Source organism: Phodopus roborovskii, unplaced genomic scaffold (assembly GCF_943737965.1).
Source record: "Phodopus roborovskii unplaced genomic scaffold, PHOROB, whole genome shotgun sequence".
Classification (NCBI taxonomy): Eukaryota; Metazoa; Chordata; class Mammalia; order Rodentia; family Cricetidae; genus Phodopus; species Phodopus roborovskii.
In genome coordinates this window covers 1517907-1542500 of record NW_026126415.1, presented here as the reverse complement: position 1 = coordinate 1542500, position 24594 = coordinate 1517907, and the positions used below count along the sequence as shown (strand labels likewise).

General features: G+C 46.0%; 1 protein-coding gene across 1 annotated transcript in view; it reads right to left on the bottom strand.

Annotated features, from left to right (window-relative positions):
• Positions 1 to 23228, bottom strand: part of Arl15 (ADP ribosylation factor like GTPase 15) — a 347400-nt gene extending 324172 nt beyond the window's left edge. The window contains exon 1 of the mRNA XM_051183077.1: positions 23103 to 23228. Coding sequence (XP_051039034.1) covers positions 23103 to 23150 — 48 coding nt within the window. The 5' untranslated portion in view covers positions 23151 to 23228. The remainder of the gene's footprint in view (positions 1 to 23102) is intronic.
• Between the last annotated feature and the right edge of the window lie 1366 nt (positions 23229 to 24594).

The following is a 24594-nucleotide window of genomic DNA, read 5'->3' as shown; positions in this document are numbered from 1 at the left end:
AACCCTGGAAATGAAATGCAAGGGAAAGAAAAATGAATAGGAAAATTACTCCCTAGCCGCCCCCTGCCACACCCCTTTCTCTACTGCCCTCTTGTGGACTCTGTAGCTGACATTCACTCTCCAGTGACAACCCCGGCTTGCAGTAAGCACAAAGAGGATGACAAATACGCAGCTGAGCGAGGCTGAAGCCGACGATGGCTTCGTGCCTTTCTTGTCCAGACTCTGGACGTGAACTGGGAAAGCACCTCTATCTTGTTTAAGGACGTGTGCATACATCTCTCAGTCCAACCCAACCCAGACTGATACGGAGCAATGTTGCTTTTTAAATAGTAAGTCTACGAGGCAGAAGAGGTGGCTTAGCTCTTGAGAGAGTTTCCCATTTGGGGCTGTAATTACAGTTCCAGGTGACCCAATGCCCTCTGTAGTCCCTCCCTCTCCCTCTCCCTCTCCCTCTCTCTCTCACACACACACACACACACACACACACCACACACCACACATAAAGAAAAATAAACCTTTAAAAGCAGGGAGGTGCCCTGGTGTGGTGGGAATGAAAAGCAAGCCGCACAGGCTTGTGGATCTGAACATTTAATCCCCAGCAGCAATGTTTGGGAAGACGGTGGAACATCAGATGGGTGGAGCCTTGCTGAAGGAAGCACATCACCGGGTCAGGCTTTGGCTGTTGAAAGCACAGCTCCACTTCCTGTTCTCCCTCCCTGTTTCCTGTCTGTGGTATGCTGCTGCCTGCTGCTATGGCCTGCTTCCTTGACTGTTGCTAAGCACCCTCCACCATGAGGGACTCCATCCCTCTGTAACCGTAAGCCAAAATACACCCCTTTCTCCTCTAACTTGTTTCCTGTCAGGGCTTTTGATTGTCTGTTGTTTGTTTTTTCTGAGACAGGGTTTCTCTGTGTGGCCCTGGCTGCCCTGGAACTCACTCTGTAGACCAGGCTGGTCTTGAACTCAGAGGTCCACCTGCCTCTGCCTCCTGAGTGCTAGAGCTAAAGGTGTGTGCCACCACCATTGGCTCTGTGGGAATATCTTTATCACGGCAACGGAAAAGTAACCCCCAAATCATGAGAAAGGACTCCAGCATTTGACATAAACTCTTGAGTGCTTTGTCTTTTAGAGAGACGCATTTCCTCTCCAGTCAGTGAGAACCTACTTCCTACCCCTCCCTCCTTAGGCCCCCCTAGAATTCAAGTACTGCCACGGCAAGTGCCAAACGTATTTGGAAAACCTCAACGCCACCCGGGTAGCGTTTTCCTGAGTATCAGCATTGCTTCATTCTCTCCTCTCCCTAACCTCTCATCCTTATGCCAAACCCTTGAACATCCTACCTCAGCCCAAGTCGCTGCCCACCACCCAGACGCCAAGGTCATCCTAACAATAGTATTCTCAGCGGCCTGGCCCTCTAATCAGTGAGAGGCGGATATAAAGAGGACCAAAAAGCCAAGCATCCTTTAATGGTGGGATAGAAACAGCAAATTTAACACGATTACGTCTCCTTATTGCGGTTAAATAAGGATCAGGATAAACAAATAGGCCGAATAGATGTTTATTCGGAGAGAAATAACTTACAACCTAGACAGATGAACACCAGCAAGTTCCACAGGATGCTCTCCTGTCTGAGTCCCACCAAGAGCTCGTTCCCTGGCTCCTCCTCAGACCTCCTTCCACAGGTCACTTCCGCCCATGGCTCCACCCCAAATGGGCGTGGTCAGTGCCCCAGACGGAGACAAAGTGAATATCCCACTACATCTCCTTGCTTAGGAGCCTCTGCAAAGACCTATTTGCAGTGTAAATCTCAGAAGACAGCTCAAAGTGGAGGATGCACACGTAATTACTTCCAATCGGAGACAGACTAGCCAGATAAACTCTGACCCCGGAGCGTCAAAGTCATCATTCACAATTCTACACCTGGACTGGTCAGGGGAAGAACTAAGGAACATTATTTCAAAAACAATCACATCCTCTTTGCTATTTAACCCAAGTAAAGTGTGGGCATTGGAGGAGAAACAGATAGTCAAAAAAAAAAAATCATATATGGGCTAAAATATGTTAAGATAGATCAACTTATAAAGTGTACAAAAGATAAAAACAAAACAAAAAATTAACTTAATGTGATTACTTAATATTTTGGATGTTTTCCTTAAGAAATTTCACAGGTGTCTTAGGGTTTATCTTGCTGTGAAGAGACATCATGACCACAACAACTCTTATAAGGGAGAAACATTTAATTAGGGGTGGTGGCTTACAGTGCAGAGGTTCAGTGCATTATCGTCACGGTGGAAAGCAAGGCTACATGCAGGCAGACGCGGCGCTGGAGAAGCAGCCGAGGGTCCTACATCTTGCAGGCAACAGGAAGTGGACTGTAACACTGAGAGCAGCTTGAGCATAGGAAACCTCAGATCCACCCCCAATGTGACACACTTCCTCCAACAAGACCACACCCACTGCAACAAAGCCACACCTCCTAATAGTGCCATACCCTGTGAGATTATGTGGGCAAAATTCATCCAAACCACAAAAGGTTACCATGAAAATACTGGAAGAAAAAGCTTCAACAAGACGACAGAAAGCAAAAGTGATTCCCCATACACTATAAAAACAACATGATTTTACAATATGATTTCAGTCCTATCAGAGGACGAAAACCCGGTGTTTTTAAGAGAGCTGTTTTATAAATGTTTAACAGAATGGCCGGTTCTAGTTTTCACGTCCTATGCAGTCCTTCATCTTGATATAAAGCAAGGTGGCCTTCCTTTATTGTCTCTTCTGTAGTTTTGCTTGTTGTGATAATAAGACGTTAGCAGAGCCAAGCCCAGAGTCCTGAGAATAAGATAGGAAAACTGGTAAAACAAGAAAGGAGTGAGCAAGAAGTCCTTGGAATGAGGCCCAGGTCTGGGACACCTGCTTCCAAATGAAGTGGAGTAATTGGCATTTTCTCACATCAGCATCTCTGTACAATGCACTGGAGGCAAAGACCAAGGCCTGCAGACTGGCAAGTGAGGAGCCCAGCCTGGTTCCAGGGTCCACCAGAGCACCTCTGAGTAAAGGTCCATCTGCCTTTCTGAGATTGGGAAGGCCACCCACTTTAGAACTGGTATGGCCTTCTGTTGGCGCCATCACTGCAAACATTAACAGCGAATTACTTAACAACTCCCTTCATAGACTCTGAAGCTATTTCCTCACGTGGAAAAATTACAAAATAAAATTAGGTCTCGTTTGCAAAGCATAGAGGCTTGCTTCGCAGCATAGCTTCTTAAACTGGGGGAAAGGACGACGATAATCAACCTGAAAAAATAAACATAACCGAAGCTACTCAAATTGGCTTCTGGATATTTTCTAAGGTGACCATTTGTAACAAGACTACCAGCATTCAAAGAGCATTTGTGCCTCCCAAGAAACCCACAGCTGAAGTCAGGGGCTTGAAATCGCTGACCTCTTATAAAATCCACTAAGACTTGAAAGGCCACCTAGCAGACCCCATCTCAGCCAGTAAAATAACCTAAGAGAGGCACAGATCATATTAGAATGCATGGATTTCACTGCAGTCAAACTTTAGCAAGATATCACTAACAATTCCACGCACTACACAAAGAAAAGTATATTTTGAGCTTAATTTCTTACCTGCTGTGTAAGGCAAGAAAAGCTCTGAAAATTCTGACCTTAAATAAGACAGAAAAAATGAAAGGGAGAAGTAATTATCTTGAAAACATATCCCTTACTATCTATTAGGACTGAGGGCTAAAAATTCTTCACAAAAAGTTATGAACAGAAAGCATTTGCAAGGCACCTAACATGTGGCATTCACTTGCAGATAAATACTAAGTATGCAATGATACCCGAGACCAAACCCTAGAGTCGTTACTCTTCAGCTCTGGACAATAATGTAATTTACAATTCTTACGGCATACAAGTGCATCACGTAAGTGTCTAGCAGGAAGAAAGTGTGCACAGAGTAGGAACACCAGACCCATAACTAGAGGAGGCACACACACTGTAGGAACACCGGACCCATAACTAGAGGTATCAGGAGACTTTCTAGTCCACTGCATGGCCATTTAAAACATTAAGAGATGAAGGGGGGGGGGGATCCATTTTTTAAGAGCAGGGAGATGGAAAGCCCGCAGTGTAGATTTTAGGATGGTAAAAGGCCTTTGTCAAACTAAGTCATGACATTAACTCCAAAGTCCCCTGAATGAGGAAACTTTGCAAAGCCAGAGGGCTCAGCCCTCATCATTCTGCCCAGAATCTAGGGCCAAGATATTGGGGGGCGGGAGGGGTGGCAAAAATAGGGAGGAGGAGCTTGAATAGGGAAGCAGGAGTGAGGATAATACACAAAGAGAGGGAAATAACACTCATTTCAAAAAGCCGTGAAGAATTATATTATTTTTATATTTGGCTCAAATTACATGTAAGTATATGTGTACACATAAATATGAATATAGATCATGTGTGTGTGCATATCTTAGACAAAACTACACCACTTGGGGGGTGACAATGCCTTCCCCAAGAATATATACTAACAAAAAACCCAGGAATGAGAGCTTCCCTTCTGAGTTGTTGGTCAGGGTAGTCCGAGAGACCCCAAAACAACATAGGCTCTGCTTTTGCTCTTGGCTACCTACCAGAGGTTGAAGGAAGGTTAGTCCCAAATGCTAAAGATATTACAGACTTGTGAAAAAGGACAGATTTGAGCTGGACCTGATGAGGTCAAGCTTTCACAGTACCAGAGGTGCTACTCAAGCTGTCAAAGAATGGACCCAATCAGTAGATCTATCCAGCTCTAAGGTCTACGAACCACAACAATGACCAGGATGGGAAGAGACCCCTAAATGTGCAATAGCAGCACCCACATCTCAGCAGTAACCTACAGCTGTCTAATTGGTAGTAAGCCCTGCTCAAAACAAGGGAAATCATGCCTGGTCCCAGAACACAATCCTTTCGCTAGGATTGCTAACTACATCCTAAGCTTATGCTTATACCACAGCAAGTCCAGCTCTTATCTCTCACCAAGGAAACTTCTCTTTCAACAGACAGAGACCATTTCACAAAAATCACAACTGTAGTCAAAATGTAGAGACCAACTGATGGACTCAGAAGGGAGGGTGTGTGTGTGTGTGTGTGTGTGTGTGTGTGTGTGTGTGTGTGTGTGATAACAGTAATCAAAGAAAAAGAAGCCATCAGTTTTGCATAGGAGAGGTTGGACAGGGTGAGATGTGATGGATTAGAGGGAAGAAAGGAAGAAGGACAATGATATAATTGAATTTGGATTAAAATTTCCAAAAGGAATGCAGGGAGAAAGGGGGTAGGTGGGTAGGTGAGAAGTGATCGTTCATTTCTGGCCAGACCTCGTAGCACCTCCAAGTAGGCAAAACACTATGCACAGACTGAAGAAGTTTGAATGTATTATATACAATGTTTTCATTCAAGACCACTCAATGTTTTATGCTACCTAACATTTTATATCATTTGTGAAGAGGAGCCTTCAATTCACCATGAACTATCAGGAGCATAAAGACAATAATACTTTATTCTCAAGAAGAAAAAAAAAAAAAAAGGATTCTCCATTTTTCTCTCCTGCATATAACTAACACAAATTTCAGGACTGTTTGGTTTGTTTGTTTGTTTGGGGGGGGTGTTATTGTTGTTATTTGATAAATCCTTATATATTGTCTGAGAATGAAAACCATTAAGTCTATATTTAATTCTAATGTCCAAATCCTTTCTATGCCATTGCTACTTCTTTACTGGGCCAACGGGGGGGGGGGGGGAGAGAATTCCCCATAATGGGAGAATCCGTCCAATACTTATTTCAAGAATCACAAATGCTATCGCTTGCTGATAAACAAAACAAGCTGGGATTGTCTGTTTTCTGACCAGTGGAGGAGAAAGGTGAATTTTGGACCACACAGATCTGGGAGTGAGTGACCTTGGGACAGTTACCCATCTTAGCGTCTGTCAATCACAGGCCCTCACACATGAAGGGAGGAGTCATGTTAGAACCACTATCGCATAAGCAAGCACCTGGGCTCAGCACAGCAAGTTCCCTTCTGGGTTTTGCCCACTCCCTTCTCTCTTCAGCCAGAGCAAGGCTGCAAACCCTCAAGCCAGGGCCGTCACCCCCTACTGAATCCTGGAACTCAAGTCCCGATGTCGCCTCAGCCTCATTCTCATTGGCAGGCTCTTATCAAGCTCCCTGCCTGCGCCTGGGTTGGGAACCAGCTCTCTGGGCCACTCTTCAATGTCTGATCGCACAGATTGCACCAAGTGTCTGAACAGCCATGTCACATGCTGGCGACAAACATCACCCAATCAGTACTGTCAGAGAATCACTTGAGGTTTTTGGTAAACCCCACACCTCAGGGTGCCCATCCTGGGTTGTAGGATTTGCTTATTTTTGCCACTGGGCATTCAGCCTAGCCCCCTTTCCACGCCTTCCTCAGTCCACGCCACTAAGATCCAGCCGTCCAGTGAAGGCAATCCCCTCACTTTGCTGTCACACCCTTGTGCATACCAATGGCCCTGCTTCCATTCAGGGTTACTCATGAGTACTAATCAGCACAGACTAACTATGGAAGGCTGTGTGCCTGCCTGCCTGCCTGCCTGCCTGCCTGCCTGCCTGCCTGCCTGCCTGCCTGCCTGCCTGCCTGCCTTTATACTTAAGTAAGCCTCTTACTGCCTTCTACCTGTCATTCTCATGTCAGAGGGCAGAATCACACACGCACACGCACACGCACACGCACGCATTTCTGGGAACAGAATTCCTATTAAAGCATTCCTTTAACGTGAGGGATAATACCTATAACCAGACCTGCTGGGGGTCAAACAGAAAGAAACACACAGCGTTCAACCAGAAAGGCTGCCCTTATCTTGCAAGTCAGGACAGAAGGGAGGAAAAATGACATTTACAAAGGTACTACACCACATGCAGTATTTCAACACTCCATCCCGCCCGCCCTCAGTAAGAACAGCCTGAGGCTTTCTAGGCTACTGTCAGATGGGAGAAGCTGAGGGCCACTAACCCAAGGCCTGAATGGTGGGACCTTGACTTCTACCGACTCAAACTGTTCCCTAAATGGGCTTGCAAAGGGCACTGAGATGTGCAATAAAGGTTTTAAAAATGAACAGTGAATTCTAATCACCTTAAAGTACATATTCAAATGCTCTGTTCCCCACTTCAGGGCACTGGAAACCAACTGCCCACACACACACTTGTGCTGCCAGAGTAACTCCACAGGGTGGGGTGGGAGGGGGCAGGCCTCTTGGTGAAACCTAGGTCTGCCTTATGACTGAAGACTAACGTGAAATGGCACCGGGGCTACTTTGCAACATGTAAAATTTGCCAACTTCCCTGCTATTGGAATCTGCTTTTTCTTTTTCTCTCTTCTTCCTTCCTTTCTGTCTTTTTTTTTTTTCTTTTTATTTTGTTTTTTATTTTTTGTTTTTGTTTTTCAAAACAGGGTTTCTCTGTGTAGCAGCCCTGGCTATCCTGGAACTCACTTTGTGAACCAGGCTGGCCCAGAACTCAGAGATCCGCCTACCTCTGCCTCCCAAGTGCTGGGATTACTTTTTTCTTAGTACTACACCAAAAACAAAAGAGCAAAACACTGAACCAGATCGTATGAATGTGAACTATGAACCCTCAATAATCTAGTCTTCACAGCTTACAACCTGGCCAGACTCTACCACTGAGCCTGACTGCTTTTGTTTGTTGTTTTGTTTTGTTTTCCAGAGCTGGGTACTGAACACAGGACCTCACAAATGCTAGGTAAGCAATGTCCATGAGCACATCCCCAGAGCCGGTCAGTGTCTGTGTTCATCTGAAACAGTCTCTTCTCCTCGGGAGTAAGAAGAAAACATCAGTTAATAAAAATTAGATAGGAAAACTCTTTGTTTTAGGAAGAAAGAATTCCACAGCCAAAAAGAAATATCAGAAATCCTCACCAATGTTACAATGTTTTCAAATAAGTCATGACATATATATATGTATGTGTGTATGTGTGTGTGCATATAATATGTACTCTCAAAGTACAGAAACTAAAACTCAAAATCAATGAGGAATATGCTCCAATATGGCTTCTCTTCTATTAGCCCAGATCTGTAGACCAAATCTAGTCTACTGTCTGTTTTTGCCAATAAAGTTTTATTAAAGCATAGCACATCCACATGCCTAGTATTTATGGCTGCCCTGCAGCTACGATGGTGGAACTCAACAACTGAGACAGAATTGACTCCTAATCCTACAAATTTACTAGCTGACCCCTTCTGAAAAAGAAGTGCATCCACCACATGTCATCCTATACTCTGGGATTTCTCCACCACAAATAAGTATAAGACATTCAGTGGAACCAGCTAGGTCTTAGTAGCCAAATAGCAAGCTCTTAAATATGTATTTGTCGTGAAAAAAGAAGTCAGGAAACAAGGGGTTTTGAGGAAGGAGTTTAGGGCTTTTCTTCTCCCAAGACTAACCTGGTATACCTCTTCCTCACAGAACATTGTAAAAACTAGCAAATCTTTTCCTCTAAACTTCTAATGAATGACCTGAAGTTACTGTGTTTCGCTTTAGGCTAACAAACAAAGATTAAAAAGTCATTTAGCAAAATAAAAACCCTTGTTAACTTTTCTCTCCCTTCCCACATTCACTTTTGGAACTATATTCACCTTCTGCTACTATATTGTTTTAATATCACCCACTGCATTAGGACAAACCATCTTTTCCCAGGTGATGAACCCCTACACAGTCTGGATTTGGATAACAAAAAGGACTAGCTAAAAACAGAGGCGGAAAGAATCAGCTCAGCAGGTCTGTTACACTCCGGTATGTGTATGTGTACATATGTCTGTTACACTCCGGTATGTGTATGTGTACATATGTATGTGTAGTGTATACACGTGCCTGTGCCCATGTGTACACTATTCAGAATCAAATGTTAAGCTCACACAATTATAGTAGGGCAGTAAATATGGAAAATATTTGCCTACAATTATTTCCAAAGATGACCTATATAGTTAAGTATTATCCCCCAATAGATATACCTGGATGAAAAAGGAACATCACAGCCCAGGAACACATCCTACACATTCAAGCTGCAGAAAAATGGTGCCCCATGTCCCTAGAAATGACAAAGAGAGTCTGTCCCTCTGGCTGCAAAGGCCATTCCACTGCTTGCCCAAGGCCAGGAGAGTGGTGGCCCTGAAACTGAAATATAATAAACCCAGCACTGTTTCCAGATAGGTGAGCCAGTCTTTAAACTATCTTTGTAAGTTACTATGTTTCATTTCAGGCAGATAAATAATGATTAAAATGTCATTCAGCAAAACAAAACCCCTCTTAAGCCAACAACACATGGAAAGGAATGTCACAGGGAGGAAATAAGACTCATAAAACAGGCTGGGAATGTGGGAGAGTGGAACACACCTTTAATCCCAGCACTTGAGAGACAGAGCCGGGCAGAGCTCTGTGAGTGTGAGGCCAGCCTGGTCTACCGAGCAAGTTCCAGGACAGCCAGGGCTGTTACACAGAGAAACCCTGCCTTGAGGGGAAAAAAAAAAGGACTCGTGAACAATATAGAAAAACAGTATTTCTACACAAAGCGAAACAAAGGTTTCCTACATCCACCAAGGTGATTTGGAAAAAGCAGAGTCGAATTCGGGAAGCATTCAAAGTGATAAAGAACACGGCACTCTGCCATAAATCAGCCCGTGTTCCCTCTTCCACAGCAGGCAGCCGCTCAGGAAACCTTCATAAAAGAAGAAAGGAGAAATGAACAGCCAATAAATCCCATGCTTTTCAAATTCCCAAAAGCAGAAGCTTGACTTTCAAGCCGTCTGATTCCAATCGGAGAGGAGCTAAGAGTTCCGAACAACCACACAATCCCACCGGGAAGCTGCCCACTCAGGTGAAGAGGGACCTCTCATTTGCTCACACAATCTAGCTCCTCAGCGCTGGCCTGGACAGACGTGGGCCACCATATGCCAAGCCAGGACTTTTCACCCTTGTAAATCAGAAATAGCTGCCACTTAACAACAACAAAGAGCTCCAGGGTCTTTAACCCAGTTACCCCACACTATTAGTGGGTGGGAACAAGCAGTGTTGAAAAGCTGGCATGGAAGAAAGCATAGAAACTCAAGTGCAACTGTTTGGTGATGACAGTAACATACATTAAGTCTCAATTCAATCACAGAAAACGCTTGTATAGTACTTAATAGTGTCACATTCTTTTAAATAACACACACACACAGCTGAACATTGGCTGCAACAATGCATTCTGAGAAAACACATCCCTGTGTGACTTTTTTTCATTATGCAAACAGCAACTAATGTATTTGCCCAAACTAAGACCTCTTCAACGTCACTAAGAGGCAGGCACACTCTTACTATCACATACACACCCGATCCCAGATGGAAGCATCATAGTGTGTGTGGACATACCCCATTATAAAGTGGACGCCATCATACCCATTTTGCATAGAAGCAAACTGAGGCATAAAGGCTCCACAGCAGCTGAGGGACAAAACGAGACTAATGCAGTCAGTAATCAGTGCCCTTAGCCATTCCTTAGGCAAAGGCTCACTCCAGCCATTTGTCCAGGGTACATTGCTCAGTGTACACTGTCCCCATACCACACTCTGCTGATCCTAAGAAGCTGCAGCCTATGTCTTCACTGAGACACAAGGTACTTTGTCCTGGGAAAAAGAAGCCCAAGACAGAGCCATGCTACCCCAGTGGCAACCTCTGTGCCCACTCACAACAGGGACCTCAGCAAGTTGAACGGGGCTTGTGCAGTGTCTCAAATGTGTGTGTCTACGAGAGCCCTAAGGACAGTCTCCCATCACTGTGTAAGTGGTGAGGGAGGTAGGCTTGCACATCACCCAGACCTAGGCTCAAATTCTGCATCCATCACACCTTAGCCATAACACCCAATCTCTCTAATCTCTAAAGTGATGACAATAAATGACATTTCCCACAGCGTTAACAGCATGCCATGGTACATGGCAGTACAGCGAGTGACCAGTTAGAGTTTCTTCTCTTTGTGTGTTGTGTGTATGTGTCCATGTGTATGCAAATGAGCGTGTGTGCGTGTGTGTGCATGCGTGTGTATGTATGTGTGTGTGTCCATGCAGAGGCCAGTGGTCAAAGTCTTCAACTGTTCTCCAACTTCTCTTCTGAGACAAGGCCTCTCACTGGAGCTGGAGCTGCACAGATTTGGCTTGGTCAGCAAGCCCTAGGGAGGGACCCTCCTGTGTCTGCCCGCCCGGGGCTAGGACTGAGGTGCAAGCTCTGCTACAGCACCCAGCTTTCCACATGGATGCTAAGGCTGCAACACCAGAACCCACGCTTGCAAGGCAGCCATTTTATTTACCGCCAACACCACATTCCAGTCCCAGTCCACATCCCTATAAACCTCCTCAACAGACCTCGCCTCTGGGTTCCCATCCATTTAAAACTCAGTTTAGATTTTACACAAGAGCCTCAAACCCAATTACTCAGAAATCAACTCCACTTTATTTCCCAACCTGTTCTTCCCTGCTCCTTACGACAGTGTGTGGCCCCATGGGTTACTTTAACTCAATGCTTGCGATAGTTTTCAAACATGCCCATAAATTCTTGGCTGTCTTCCCACCTAGAGGTGTCTCTCATCTTTAAACCTCAGTACGCCTTTGTGAGTGTCAGGGTGAACAGAACCGCAGAAAGGGTGCCAGATACTAACACTGAGGGTAGCTGAGAAAAAAAGCCAGGTGGAAACTGCCAGCTTCCCTTTCTACATCAGCTCTGCAAGTCATCCTCAATTCCTCATAAGAAGTCAGGCTGCCCAGAGCAATCACAGGAAAAGACCACACTGTCAGAGAGGCCACCGCCCGTCCAGCACTCCCAGGCCAGGTGAACCCAGCTCAGCAGATAACCCCATGAAGATCCTGAGTAAGACGAACTCCCCCACTGAACCTGGCCAACCAACAGATTCATGAGCAAAATAGTTACTGTGTTTCGGGGTCATCTGTTTGTTTTTCTGAAACAGATAACCAAAACAATGTTAGCCCAAATTCAAGACTACCATTTCAGATCTCCTCTACTCTGTATCTAATTACAAAATCTCTGCAAGCCTTAAACAATCCTTATCCATTTAAAATGGCCTGTCAATTTCTCTGGTGTCACCGGACTGAGTTGTACCTCACTCCTGTATGAGGACAGCATCTCCCTAACTAGTCTCTCTGCAGGCAGTTCTCCTTGAAGGCGTCTATATTATAACTACTAGCCTGACGCTGCAGCTTTGGGGGAAGCCATTGCTGCAAAGCCTGCCCCAGTCACACAGGGGCCATGAAGTCATGATGCTCCTCACCCCCAAGTCTCCACATTGCCGTTCCCGCCTGGCCCTGACCATGCCTGTCAGAGGACTAACCCTACTCAACTCCAGTGTTAGAAATGAAAAAGAATCCCACCGGGCGGGCATACTCCTTGATCCTCAGGTCTAGGCTGAGTTCCTCTTTTCTACATTCTTTCTGTTTCCTTTCTTTTATTTCCATTATTTGTTCAGCTCCTTACTTTCATCTAAATAGACGATGCTAACCCCAAACGCAACTGCTTAGTTTTCATTGCACAAGAGTTCTTAAGCAACTTGAAAGGAAGTCAATGTCTTTTGTGTGTGTGTGTGTGTGTGTGTGTGTGTGTGTGTGTGTCTGGTGCCTAAGAGCACCAGAATATAAACGGACTATAGACAAAAGTAAATTGAGTAAATGAATGATAAAGTATGCAAAGGCAATTTTATAACCCTATAAATCATAGAATTGCAATGGAAGCAAAGATCACTACTATTTCAGGAAGAATAAAATTAATAAGATATAAACCCATTTTCCAATATATTGACTATGTGGTTTTTTTCTCATGCAAACCATCACAAAGGCTCTAATGTATCTAATTTTTATGAATGAGAACTTGTTGGTCCACAGTGACTTCTATTAGACTAGGTTCCCAATATCTGTAGCTTTAGAAATAAATACATACTAAAATATACATGCAAACTTGAAGGCTTGCCTATCATCTTTTAATTCTGCCTTATAATAACATTTTTAAGAGGTATCAGCATATCATTTCAAATGGGAAAGCTAATATAATATCCACAAAAATCTGGAGATATAATTTCCTAAAATACATAAATTAATGTATGATTGCTTTCTCTATGTTGCCATAAATTGAGATTTGAGAAATACTTCATGTTAAGCAGATTACAGACGCAACTTCTAGGGCAGACTTCAAACTCAGCTTTATTCTCTAACAAAATTAAGTTCTCTAACATAGATTAAGTTATCACCCATCTTTCAGCAACTAAGACAGTCGCACTACAAAAGTCTTCTAGAACTTTGGTCCCCTCAACAATTTAAAAGAGAAAGAGAAAGAGATGGATGGACAGACAGACAGAGAAAAGTAACAGCTCCTACAACTCTCACAAGGTAGCTGAAAGTTATTTAGCATTTCCCACAGAAACCGGCACAGAGCAATCTTCTATCAGTAGTAATTAGCACCACCACCTGCAACTTCGCTTCAGAACTTAATCATAACTAAAAGTGGCTGGCTGTGTTCATAAACGATTCTAAGAACATTACAAATATTAAACTATGTAATCAGTATCAAGAACCTTAAAATGTAGGTAACTTTTGATCCAAGGAATCTACTTTTAGGATTTGATCATGAAGTACAATGGCCCTCAAAGGAGTAAGAGCCGCTCGCATTGCATGGATGGTCGGCCGTTTATAGGCTGTACAGTAAAGGCACCTGTCCAGCCTCACAGCTTCCCAAACTCCTTTGACACTGGAGCCCTCTCCATAGTAAGAGTCTCTACAGCCTCGTGCACCCTCTTCCTCCAGTCTACTCTGAAAAACCCAAGTGTTTACATGGCACGCTGGTTAGTTTTAGCTGTCAGCTAGACAGCTAAAACTGGGTTCCTCTGAAGAGAGAGGTCACTGGGGGACCAGCTTGTTTTGTGGGTGTATCTACGGGGACCGACGGGCTGTTACCTGGTAGAGGAGAGCCTAGCCCAATGGGCATTTCACGGGCTATGGCTGAACCATGCAAGTGTGAACAAAGCTGGCTGAAGGGAAGCAGTGGGCGGCGAGGACATTCATTTCTCTCTGTGCGGACAGTGGGCTTGACATGACCAGCTGTTTGAGCCCCTGACCCCCCCCCACACACACACACACCAGGACTGCAACCTCACACACACACACACACACACACACACACACCAGGACTGCAACCTCACACACACACACACACACACACACACCAGGACTGCAACCTCACACACACACACACACACACACACCAGGACTGCAACCTGACACACACACACACACCAGGACTGCAACCTCACACACACACACACCAGGACTGCAACCTGACACACACACACCAGGACTGCAACCTGACACACACACACACACACACACCAGGACTGCAACCTCACACACACACACACACACCCCAGGACTGCAACCTGACACACACACACACACACACACCAGGACTGCAACCTGACACACACACACCAGGACTGCAACCTCACACACACACACACACACACACACACACACCAGGACTGCAACCTCATACACACACACACCAGGACTGCAACCTCACACACACACACACCAGGACTGCAACCTCACACACACACACACCAGGACTGCAACCTCACACACACACACACACACACACACCAGGACTGCAACCTGACACACACACACACCAGGACTGCAACCTCACACACACACACACACACACACCAGGACTGCAACCTCACACACACACACACACCAGGACTGCAACCTCACACACACACACACCAGGACTGCAACCTCACACACACACACACACACACCAGGACTGCAACCTCACACACACACACACACACACACACACCAGGACTGCAACCTCACACACACACACACCAGGACTGCAACCTGACACACACACACACCAGGACTGCAACCACACACACACACACACACACACACACACACACACACACCAGAACTGCAACCTGAAACTTCTGGCTGAAATCAACCTCGTGTGTTTTAATCACAGCAACTGAAATGAAACTAGATTACAAGGACTGTCATCAACAGTGGCCACGACACTGGCCAAAACTAGAGAAAACATGTGATATCTTAAGGAAAGGTGGCTAACGAGTAAATAAATTACCATTCACTGGTACGATATAGAAATTCCACGCTACAGAAAATTATCTGAACTGAAAAGTTTGTAAGTTCGGTTGTATTAAACCGGATAGTAGTCTATATACGGACTACCAGACAACATACTAAAGCTCGTGTCAGCTGTCTATCTGTGGGTCGTAAAGCTCGTGTCAGCTGTCTATCTGTGGGTCGTAAAGCTCGTGTCAGCTGTCTATCTGTGGGTCGTAAAGCTCGTGTCAGCTGTCTATCTGTGGGTCGTAAAGCTCGTGTCAGCTGTCTATCTGTGGGTCGCAGGTTACTGATCTCCCCCACTGTGCTCTTACTTTAATAGTAAGCATGTTATCGAAATCATCTCAGTCCTGACACGCCTACATTCAGCTCATGGCTAAAGTGGTTAGAAAAGTAACTTCAAAACTCAAAGCAAACAAACCGGTTCACTTTACAAAAGCTACAATCAAGGCAACAGAACTTCATTTGGACCACTTGCACGTAGTACTAAAAACACGACACACCTTTCAGGACCAACCCTATTCCCTTAAGTGAGGGTCTCGCCAAACTCGGGTAAGATCCCTACAGATAACCCAAAACCGCAACATCAAAACCAGAAACATGAAGCAAATACTCACCGATCTAAGCAACATTTGTTAAGCTCAAAAACATCACCAGAGAAGGTTAAAAGTGGGTTTCAAAGGAGTGGCATGTCACAATCCCTGTATAAACTTTAACATACAAAGTACTCCACAACTTAAGCATCGTCCATTTGTCCTAAAGAGGCATGAGAATGAGGCCCAGTAACTTCTGGACAGTTGTCACTAGTGACAGTAAGGTGTGGAATGAGTGTGAGCCTTAGGCGTGGCCTGAAGTTCCTTTTTTTTTTTTTTTTTTTGGTTTGCCTGTCTGATTTTAAAAAGCACTGAAGCTTTGAAGCTAAAATGCAAACTGTTAACACCTGTTGAACCAAAGCAGTAAGGCCACAAAAGACTGCTCCCATGTGTGGGATATTTGTACCCTGTGTGAAATGTGTTGCTGTGACTGGTGTAATAAAAAGCTGAATGGACAATAGCTAGGAAGAGGTTAGGCTGGACTTCTGGTAACAGAGAGGACTCTGGGAAGTAAAAGAAAGGCAGAGACTCCAGGACACACAGAGGAAACTGGGGAGGAGGGGGCGAAAGACGGAAGAGAGGTAACGCCACGTATAGGACATAGATTAATATAAATGGGCTAATTTAAGTTAAAAGAGGTAGTTAGGGGCAAGCCTAAGCTGTAGGCCAAGCTTTCATAATTAAAAAGAAGTCTCTGGGTCATTATTCGTAGGCTAGGGACAAAGATAGACAAGAAAGCTACATCCCTTCCTTTGTCCTCCTGGGTTCATGACCAGGCTGGCTGGAACCAGTTGAGACCGCCGTGCTACAGTCAATGGTCCCCAAGTAGCTCTACACTCACGTGCTCTTCCCCAAGAGCTGGAGGCAAAATCAGCAACTGTCCTGTCAGACAGAGAACCCACAGGAATCCCTCGAAAACTAGAAAACGTCCAGCGGTCAGACTAGTTCCCGGCAAAGCAATTACAATGGAACCGGAGGAGCTTGTCCTACAGATTCAACCTTTCAAGTGGCCACTCACTTAAAATCATGTGGGTGTGCTGGGCCATGACTCAAAGCACAGAGGCCAATGTTTATGCAAAAAGTGAAGGAGGGAACAGGTGTGACAGGTGTTTGCCTCAAGGCACACACCCACACAAGTCCTTGGAGTCCCCAGAGGGCCTCCCAGGGGGCAGTCAAGTGACCCTTCATTCCAGCACTGTGTCTGGGCACCTCCCCCACAATAGCTCACTATGATAGCTCAGCTTTACCCAGCAATGTTTACAAGCTCAGGCTGGGCATCTAACAGGCTAGACCTAAATGCATACCCCACCCTCTCTACAGGCTGCATGATCCTAGCAAATACTCAACATCTGATGAACAGGACTACACGGCTTGATTAAAGTAGCCCTCTGACTGTACCTGGTGCACAGCCCTCTACTGTCCCAGGCTAGAATTCAAGGACAGAAGAGGGATCAGACAGTGAGGAGCCGCAAGGTACAGCTCAGATCCCAGGAGTAGCTCCCAAATGAAAACACACATCACAGTCCTCAAAATCGACTCTCAAGACAGTGATGGAGATCCACCAGAACACAGCTCCTTCCACTTCCGAAGCATTTGGGGGAGATGCCACACCAAAACTAAAAGGAGCTACAGGCTCCTCCGGTAGCTGGTACCTGCCTCTACCTCCAACCCGTGCAAGAGTTTAATTTAATGGTGTTGAAAGGTCGGAAATTCAATCCAGGTTTTGGTGTCTGTAGGTGGAGCTTTGAGGACATGACCAGATCACGAGAGTAGAGGCCCCATGACTGAATCCCAGTAGCTTTATAAAAAAGGAGGAAGACTATGCAAACACAGGCAAGACACCCCCTTAAAAAAATAAAATGTGACTCCAGTACATCCTTATAGTAACAGAAAGCTACCCAATACTTCATCATTATGAAGTATTTATGAAAAATATCAGGGGGCGTTATCATACCCTCACTAAAAAATAAGTATCTCTGTTCTCTTCCATTGTCTTCACAAATCCCTTAAAGCTAATGACCTCTGCTGAAGGCCACAGCCCACTTGGGGTCTCGAGTCTGCCCGTCAGCCTCATCCTATAGGCTGTACTTGGTAAAGGCACACAACAGACTTAAGCAGATCCAGAGTGCGGGTAACGGGGGCGAGAGGCACCGGAGCAGCAGAAAGCGGAGATGGTCCTGAAAATGACCCGCGACAATGCTTCGAGCCAGCCTTCTCTGTAAAGGTTACTTGTATTTACACGAAGCGTGTAAACATCCAACAGTGTCCCAGCAGCTTTCAACACCAAGTGCCTGAATTCCTGCCCTGTCCTAGAGGGAATGAATGGCCTGACAACCCCAGAGATCCTAGGTAACAAAGAGGTAGACATGGATCGCCTAGAAAGGGGGAGAACACAAGATCTCCTGAGTAAAATGGGAGTGTGGGGGGCAGGGGGAGGGCGGGAGGGGGAGGGGAGGAAAACATGTACAGCTCAATTAAAAAAAAAAAAAAGGCTTGGGGGGAGAGATGATGAAGAGCCACAAGGCTAGCTCACTCACATGCTAGCTGTGTGAGCCTGGGGAAAGGTGTGTGTATGTGTGTGTGTGTGTGCCCTCCCTGTGCACATATATAGCCTGTGCACAAGAAACTAGGCCAAGCTCGTCAGTGAAGACAAAGAAGAAATCTAAGTTAACCTTACTAAATCCCAAGCGTAGAGCGAAAGACAAGCACATCACCTAAGGCCACTCAACCATGTTCCACACACTTGCAAGTCTAGCTTTATACTTCACTTTGTAATAAACCAAAGAAGAGTATGCAAGAGAGAAACGCACTGGAAAGCAAAAGAGCAAGTCAGAACCTGTCTTATCTCCATAGGCCACTTCAACCTCTCCCAAGAGTCATTTGCCTTGCAAGCAAGGGGAGCATTGCAATTCCTTCTCTGTGACTTCCAGGAACATGTACAAGTAGGGGTTGCATAAGTATTTCTTCAATGAGCTAAAGAACATATGAGAGGGCTGGAGAGATGGATCATGCAGAAAACCTGGGTCCCACATGGCAGATCACAACCGTCTATCAGGGGATTGGATGCCCTTTTCTGGCCTCTGGAAACACTGCATACATGTGGTACACAGACACACTTGCAGACAAATATTCATTTATGTATTATATATATATGTGTGTATGTATATATATACATATTATGTATACATATATTATATATGTATGTATACATATGTATACATACATACATATGCACATAGACATGTGCACATATATGTAATACAATAAACCTTAAAAATATGAGAATGTGGTTTTACCTTTTAGAGGTATTAAATGACCCTCAAAAGTCTTATCACTTCATGCTTCTGAAATACCCTCTCAACTCTCCAATATATTGAGACCAGTTTAAAATGCAACCCAATCCTTACCATTAAATAACAGTCATTGCACAGGAAGTACAGTATCAGCAACATAGTCATAATGTGCTAATACTTGTATTTGAAAACCAATGTAGGCTTATAAACACATTTACCTCCACTTTCTCTTATCATCGTCACTGTTACTCCATGGAGGATAATGAACTTTGCTGCTGTTGTGATGGTGGTACAGAGAGAAAAGGGTGAAATGCACACCAATTAACATACGAGGCAAAAAATGTTTTGAACTAAAAGGAACGTAGCCACTGACCCTGTCCACCCTCCCAGGAAACAAATTCATAATGTATCATCCTCTCATTATAAGAATGCTGGAAGAATAGAGCTTGCAATATTCCATCTTATTCTTATAATAATATTCAGTAATTATAATAAAATAATCCTATTCTTATAATAACTTATTCTATGCCATTCTTTCTCTTTACAAAGCTCTAAACATTGCGTTAACCCAGAGGCACAGGCACACAGGTGTGCGGCCTGTTGGTCTCAGCTAAATCCTGACCCATATTCCTATCTGGTTAGACCTCATCTCCCTCCAGAGAAAGGAGAAAGAGAGCAAGCTTCTCAGCTGACACCCGCATTACTTAGAAAAGATAAGGCTTTTATGGTTAAATTGCTAAACAAATTCTATCTGGATAATCTTAAGTGGAAAGGATACATTCTGCATTCCAAAAATCAAAATACCTAATCCAAACAGATATTATCTTGTCTCAGTTTAGAAGCCAGAAAAGAGAAGAATTCTCCCTCACACCTCACATTCAGTCAACCAACATGTAATCCTGGGCTCTAACTTCATGCCAGGCACCAAGCCAGGCCAGTACCAGGTGTAACATGTAATTATTTAGGATTTGCAAGTTATCACTCTTTCCCTGAACCAAGAGCAATAAAACCTCTGTCTTAAACATTAAGACAGAGCCTTCACCTTAGCTGTCACCTTTGAGAACATTCAAGAAATTAACTGTGACCTCTAAGATCAGAGAGCTCCGTTCATTCACCTTATCATCTCAATCCTATTAGGAGCTGTTAAAATAGCACAACACACAAACACAAACACCCACACACACACCAAACACACCAAACACACACGTACACACACACAAACATAAAAACACACATGCACACACACAAAACACACAAAGCACAAACACACAGACACAAACACAAACACACACACACCCCACCTCACACACCTCATCTCTTTCTTCCTTCCTTTGAACTTACCTCCAAATAAGAACAATTAAGTGGTAATACCCAAATAAAGAACAATGGACAATACCTGCACGCACAGCTTTCCTTACCAACAAAACAACAAAGATGAAGAACACTGTTCAAAGAGAAGAAAGGAAGACACAGACCATTACTCCTGTCAAGAGCATGGAGAGAGCACTCTACTCCACTCAGCAAAACCCGCAACCCAACTTGGAATGAAAGAAAAATCCCCCCCCCCCAAGGTAAGTAAAAGAAATGAGGGATCGATTTACTTTACAAATAAGATCCCAGACACAAAGAAATCGATCCTGTATTTTTCAGAAATGGGGTTTTAAATAAACACCCTGCAAAGATAATACACGAGCAAACAAGTCCCCCTGAAAGACGGGAGAGGGGAGGGATGTCGCGGCACAGCGGCAGCTATCTCCGGAGCTGGCCTTTGCTTTGCTCTCCCTCCAGCCCATTTAACAGTGAAGGACTTTCTTCAGTGTGTTCACAGCGACGCCTAACACACTCATAAAACCGGAACTCTTCCCTTTCAGATTTTGCTTTCTGCCCCTCAGAGGATATGACTTTTATGAGACAGTTTCACTGCACTTGGGAATGTTGGAAACCACAGTGAAAGTAACAAAACAATGTCTTTACATTAAAGTCTAAATGGGGGGGGGGGGCACAGCAGCAGGTAAAGCAAGCAAGCCAAGTCAAAGCCAGGGGCCAGGGACTGCGACCTGAGCTCCCAGCCAAACCTTACATCCTGCATCTGTCTAGATGGACGTTAACCTGAGCCAAAAAAAAAAAAAAAGTGGGGGGGGGTGTTTGAGAAGACAGGGCTTCTCTGCAGCTTTGGAGCCTGTCCTGGAACTCGCTCTGTAGACCAGGCTGGTCTCGAACTCACAGAGCTCCACCTGCCTCTGCCTCCCCAGTGCTGGGATTAAAGGCGTGCGCTGCCACCAACTGGCAACCTGAGTACTTTTTAATAGTTTTCCCTCAGTCTTTCAGTGGGCCTGGCACCTCAAAGACAGCTATGAGAAGCTCTGAAACAGCCCCAACAATACAGAAAATGAAAGAGAACCCCCTCAGCTTTGAAGCACTGTTTAGCTAAGTATCCACAGTTAGCGTCCAGCAGTACAAGAGATATAGCCTATACTTTCTTTTTATTTGGAAAATTTCCTCAGCAAACTGGCTTTTATTTGGGGCAAATTGCAAGAGATAGACATAGCACTGTGTGGGCCAAGCTCAACCAAGCATTTACTTTTGAAAGTAGTCTTCTGGACATACTTGAGAAACATCAACCTAGAAGACACCTGTTTGTCTGTTTGCTTGCTTGCTTGCTTGCTTGCTTGCTTTTGGAGACAGGATTTCTCTGTAGCTTTGGAGCCTGTCCTGGAACTTGCGCAGTAGACCAGACTGGCCTCGAACTCACAGAGATCCACCTGTCTCTGTATCGGGGTGCCGGGATTAAAGGCATGTGCCACCAATGCCCAGTGGACACACTGTACTTTAAAGAATGTTCATAAACAGACAACCCACTTAAACTGGCTACAGCAAGACAGAAGTTACCACCATAAACATATAAGCAGCAAAACCAAATTTCAACTCTGAATCTTTGATTTAGGCTTCGCTCTCAAGCGCATGCGTTAGCCGGTCTGCATCCTCGTCGGTGAGTTCATCAAATTACGAAGCTTTAGCAGAAACATATATCCCTGCATACCTAAATAAACCCACATACACGGGCAACACTGCCCAGGCAGCCGTCACCGCGCTTTCTCCGGACAGCCTGAAGTGCGATTCCTAGAAGGCACTGGTAAATCTCTGCCAGGCCAGTCTGCAGCGCGAAACCATGTGTCCTACAAGATCACAGGGGGCCCAACGCTTCCAACCCTGTGCTTGAGCTCTGCATGGCAACAGTGCTTCAGCCTCACGCCATCTACATAGTAACTGCATGGGATCGAACACAGCTCCTGTCAAGGAGGATCTGCTTGACCACAAACAGGCAGCTCTGTGGAGACACAGTTTCTGGAACAGAAACACAAGGCTGTTTGCACAATTCCAGAAACACATACGAGTGCTGCTGCGTCCCTGAGCTGTACTAAAAAAAAACTTTTCCCACCTAAACTTCCCAGCACAGGGCTGGCTGCACACCGACTCCCAAGCCAGCCGTGCACAAAGCAAAAGCGGCACGCACCTCACGGCCAGAGCCGTGCGTGGATTGGGCAAAGCCCGCCCCTGCCGGATCCTGACCAGGCCGGGTTGCTATGTGCTTGTAGCCCGGTCTTACTTTCTGGTAATGTGTTTTTAAAATCCCGCCGCGACCCAGGTCATTGCTTTAGAGAATCTAATAACAACCAAATGACCGGACCTGCCGGGCACTTAGCGAGCCATTCTGCTTATGGCTCTTTAATAGCACCCGGAGTTCTGCCGAGGGGGAGAGCGGAAAACTCCAGCGTCCCCGGGAAGAGAAGCGCTGCCCCGGGAGCGCGGAGCGTGGCCTCGCCGCGCCTCTACCTGTCAACCCGGCCTCCCCGGGGTGGGGTGGGGTGGGGTGGGGGAGCATCCCGTCCCACAGGGAGCCAGCAAGCCGGCCCGGCAGGCAGCAGGCAGGCAGGCAGGCAGGGGGCCATGGGCCACCGCGAGACCCGAGAGGCGACACGCACGCACGCCGCCCGCGCCCCGCACCTACCAGATAATCCATGTACAGAAACGCCTCAGCTATCCGGAGATCAGACATCCGGCGGCCTAGAGCATCCGGAATGGCTCGGGACCCGGAAAAAAAAGAGAAGCAGCAGCAGCAGCAGCCAGCGAGCCAGCAGCCAGCAGCGTCTCGGGGCTGCGAGCGAGCAGCTTGTGGAAAAAAAAAAAAAAGCAACAGCGAAAATCGCCGAGAGCAGCCGAAGAGCCGAAGGTGACACCAGGGGAGCGCCGATTGGCCGGGAGGGCGGGCCGAAGGAGAGGCGCGCGCTCATTGGTCGGAGCGCCTATAAAAGGCAGGGCGCCCCGGCGGCGGGCGGCAGAGAAGCGCGGGAGCCCGGAGTGGGTGGCTCCTGTCTGCGCGCGGGGCGGGGCGGGGCGGGGAGGGGCGGCCGGGCGGAAGCGCCGCGCCTGGGGAAGGCGCTGTGGCCCCGGCGGGCTCCCTCGGCCCGGAGATCGTGCAAAGCACCCAGCCTCAGGCCGAGGAGCGGCCGTGTCACCGCCCGGTGCGGTCGGTGAGCGGCGAGCGCTTCCCTGCGGCCCAGGGCGGCTGCCGTCGGAGCAGCTAGCTGGGCGGGGGCCGGGCAGCCGCTCCTCGGCGTCTGCTCCGGTGCACGGTTTGAACGGGACCTTCCTGCCGCTCTGCACCAGCGGGGCCCAGGCAGGAGCCCCGGGGCGTTCTTAGAGCCCTAGACAACCCCGGGAGCAAGCTGTCCACCCCAAACTAGCACCGAAGGAGGTAACTCATCGATTCTTCGCGTACTTTTAAGTACAGGTGCATTGCCCAGTATCCAACGTCCCTGCATAAAACGGGCTGTGGGCTTGTGGCGACCCTCTAAAGGGCCCCGAACGGTGCCATGTGTGACCCTTACCTTATTATTCTGAGAGGAGAAAGCCATGTCTAACAGCAGATGCACTTGACACTTGTGCGTTCCCTGGTAAATGACTGGGAATTGGGTGAAGCCGCAGTCAAACAAGAAATAAAGATAACAGTCAAATGCTGAATTTTTCCCCCTCCAAGATTCGGGCTCTAAAGGGCAAAATTGAGACACGGTAAGCATGCCCTTTTGAGTTGGGTATGAAGAGAAGTATAACTCATTACAAAAATGAGTGTTAAAAGCGCGCCATAATTTTTGTACTTTCTAGAAACTCTTAGGCTGTGGACAGAACGTTACAAGTAAGCATTTGCTGCAGTGTTTAGAATAGAATCTCACCCAGAGTGGTGGCACACACCTCTAATACCAGCACTGTGGACAGGAGGCAGAGGCAGGCAGGTCCCTGAGTTCCAGGCCACCTAGGCTACAAAGTTCCAGGACAGCCACCTATACAGAGAAACCCTAGCATTTGACCCTTTTTGTGTGTCCCCAAGTAACAAATATACTTGCAAGTTTACCTGAGAGCAGTGAAAATATTTCTGTTATAGAAACCATATAATTAATTATAGAAAACTATAGCATTCATCCTAAATATACACATAGCCAGGA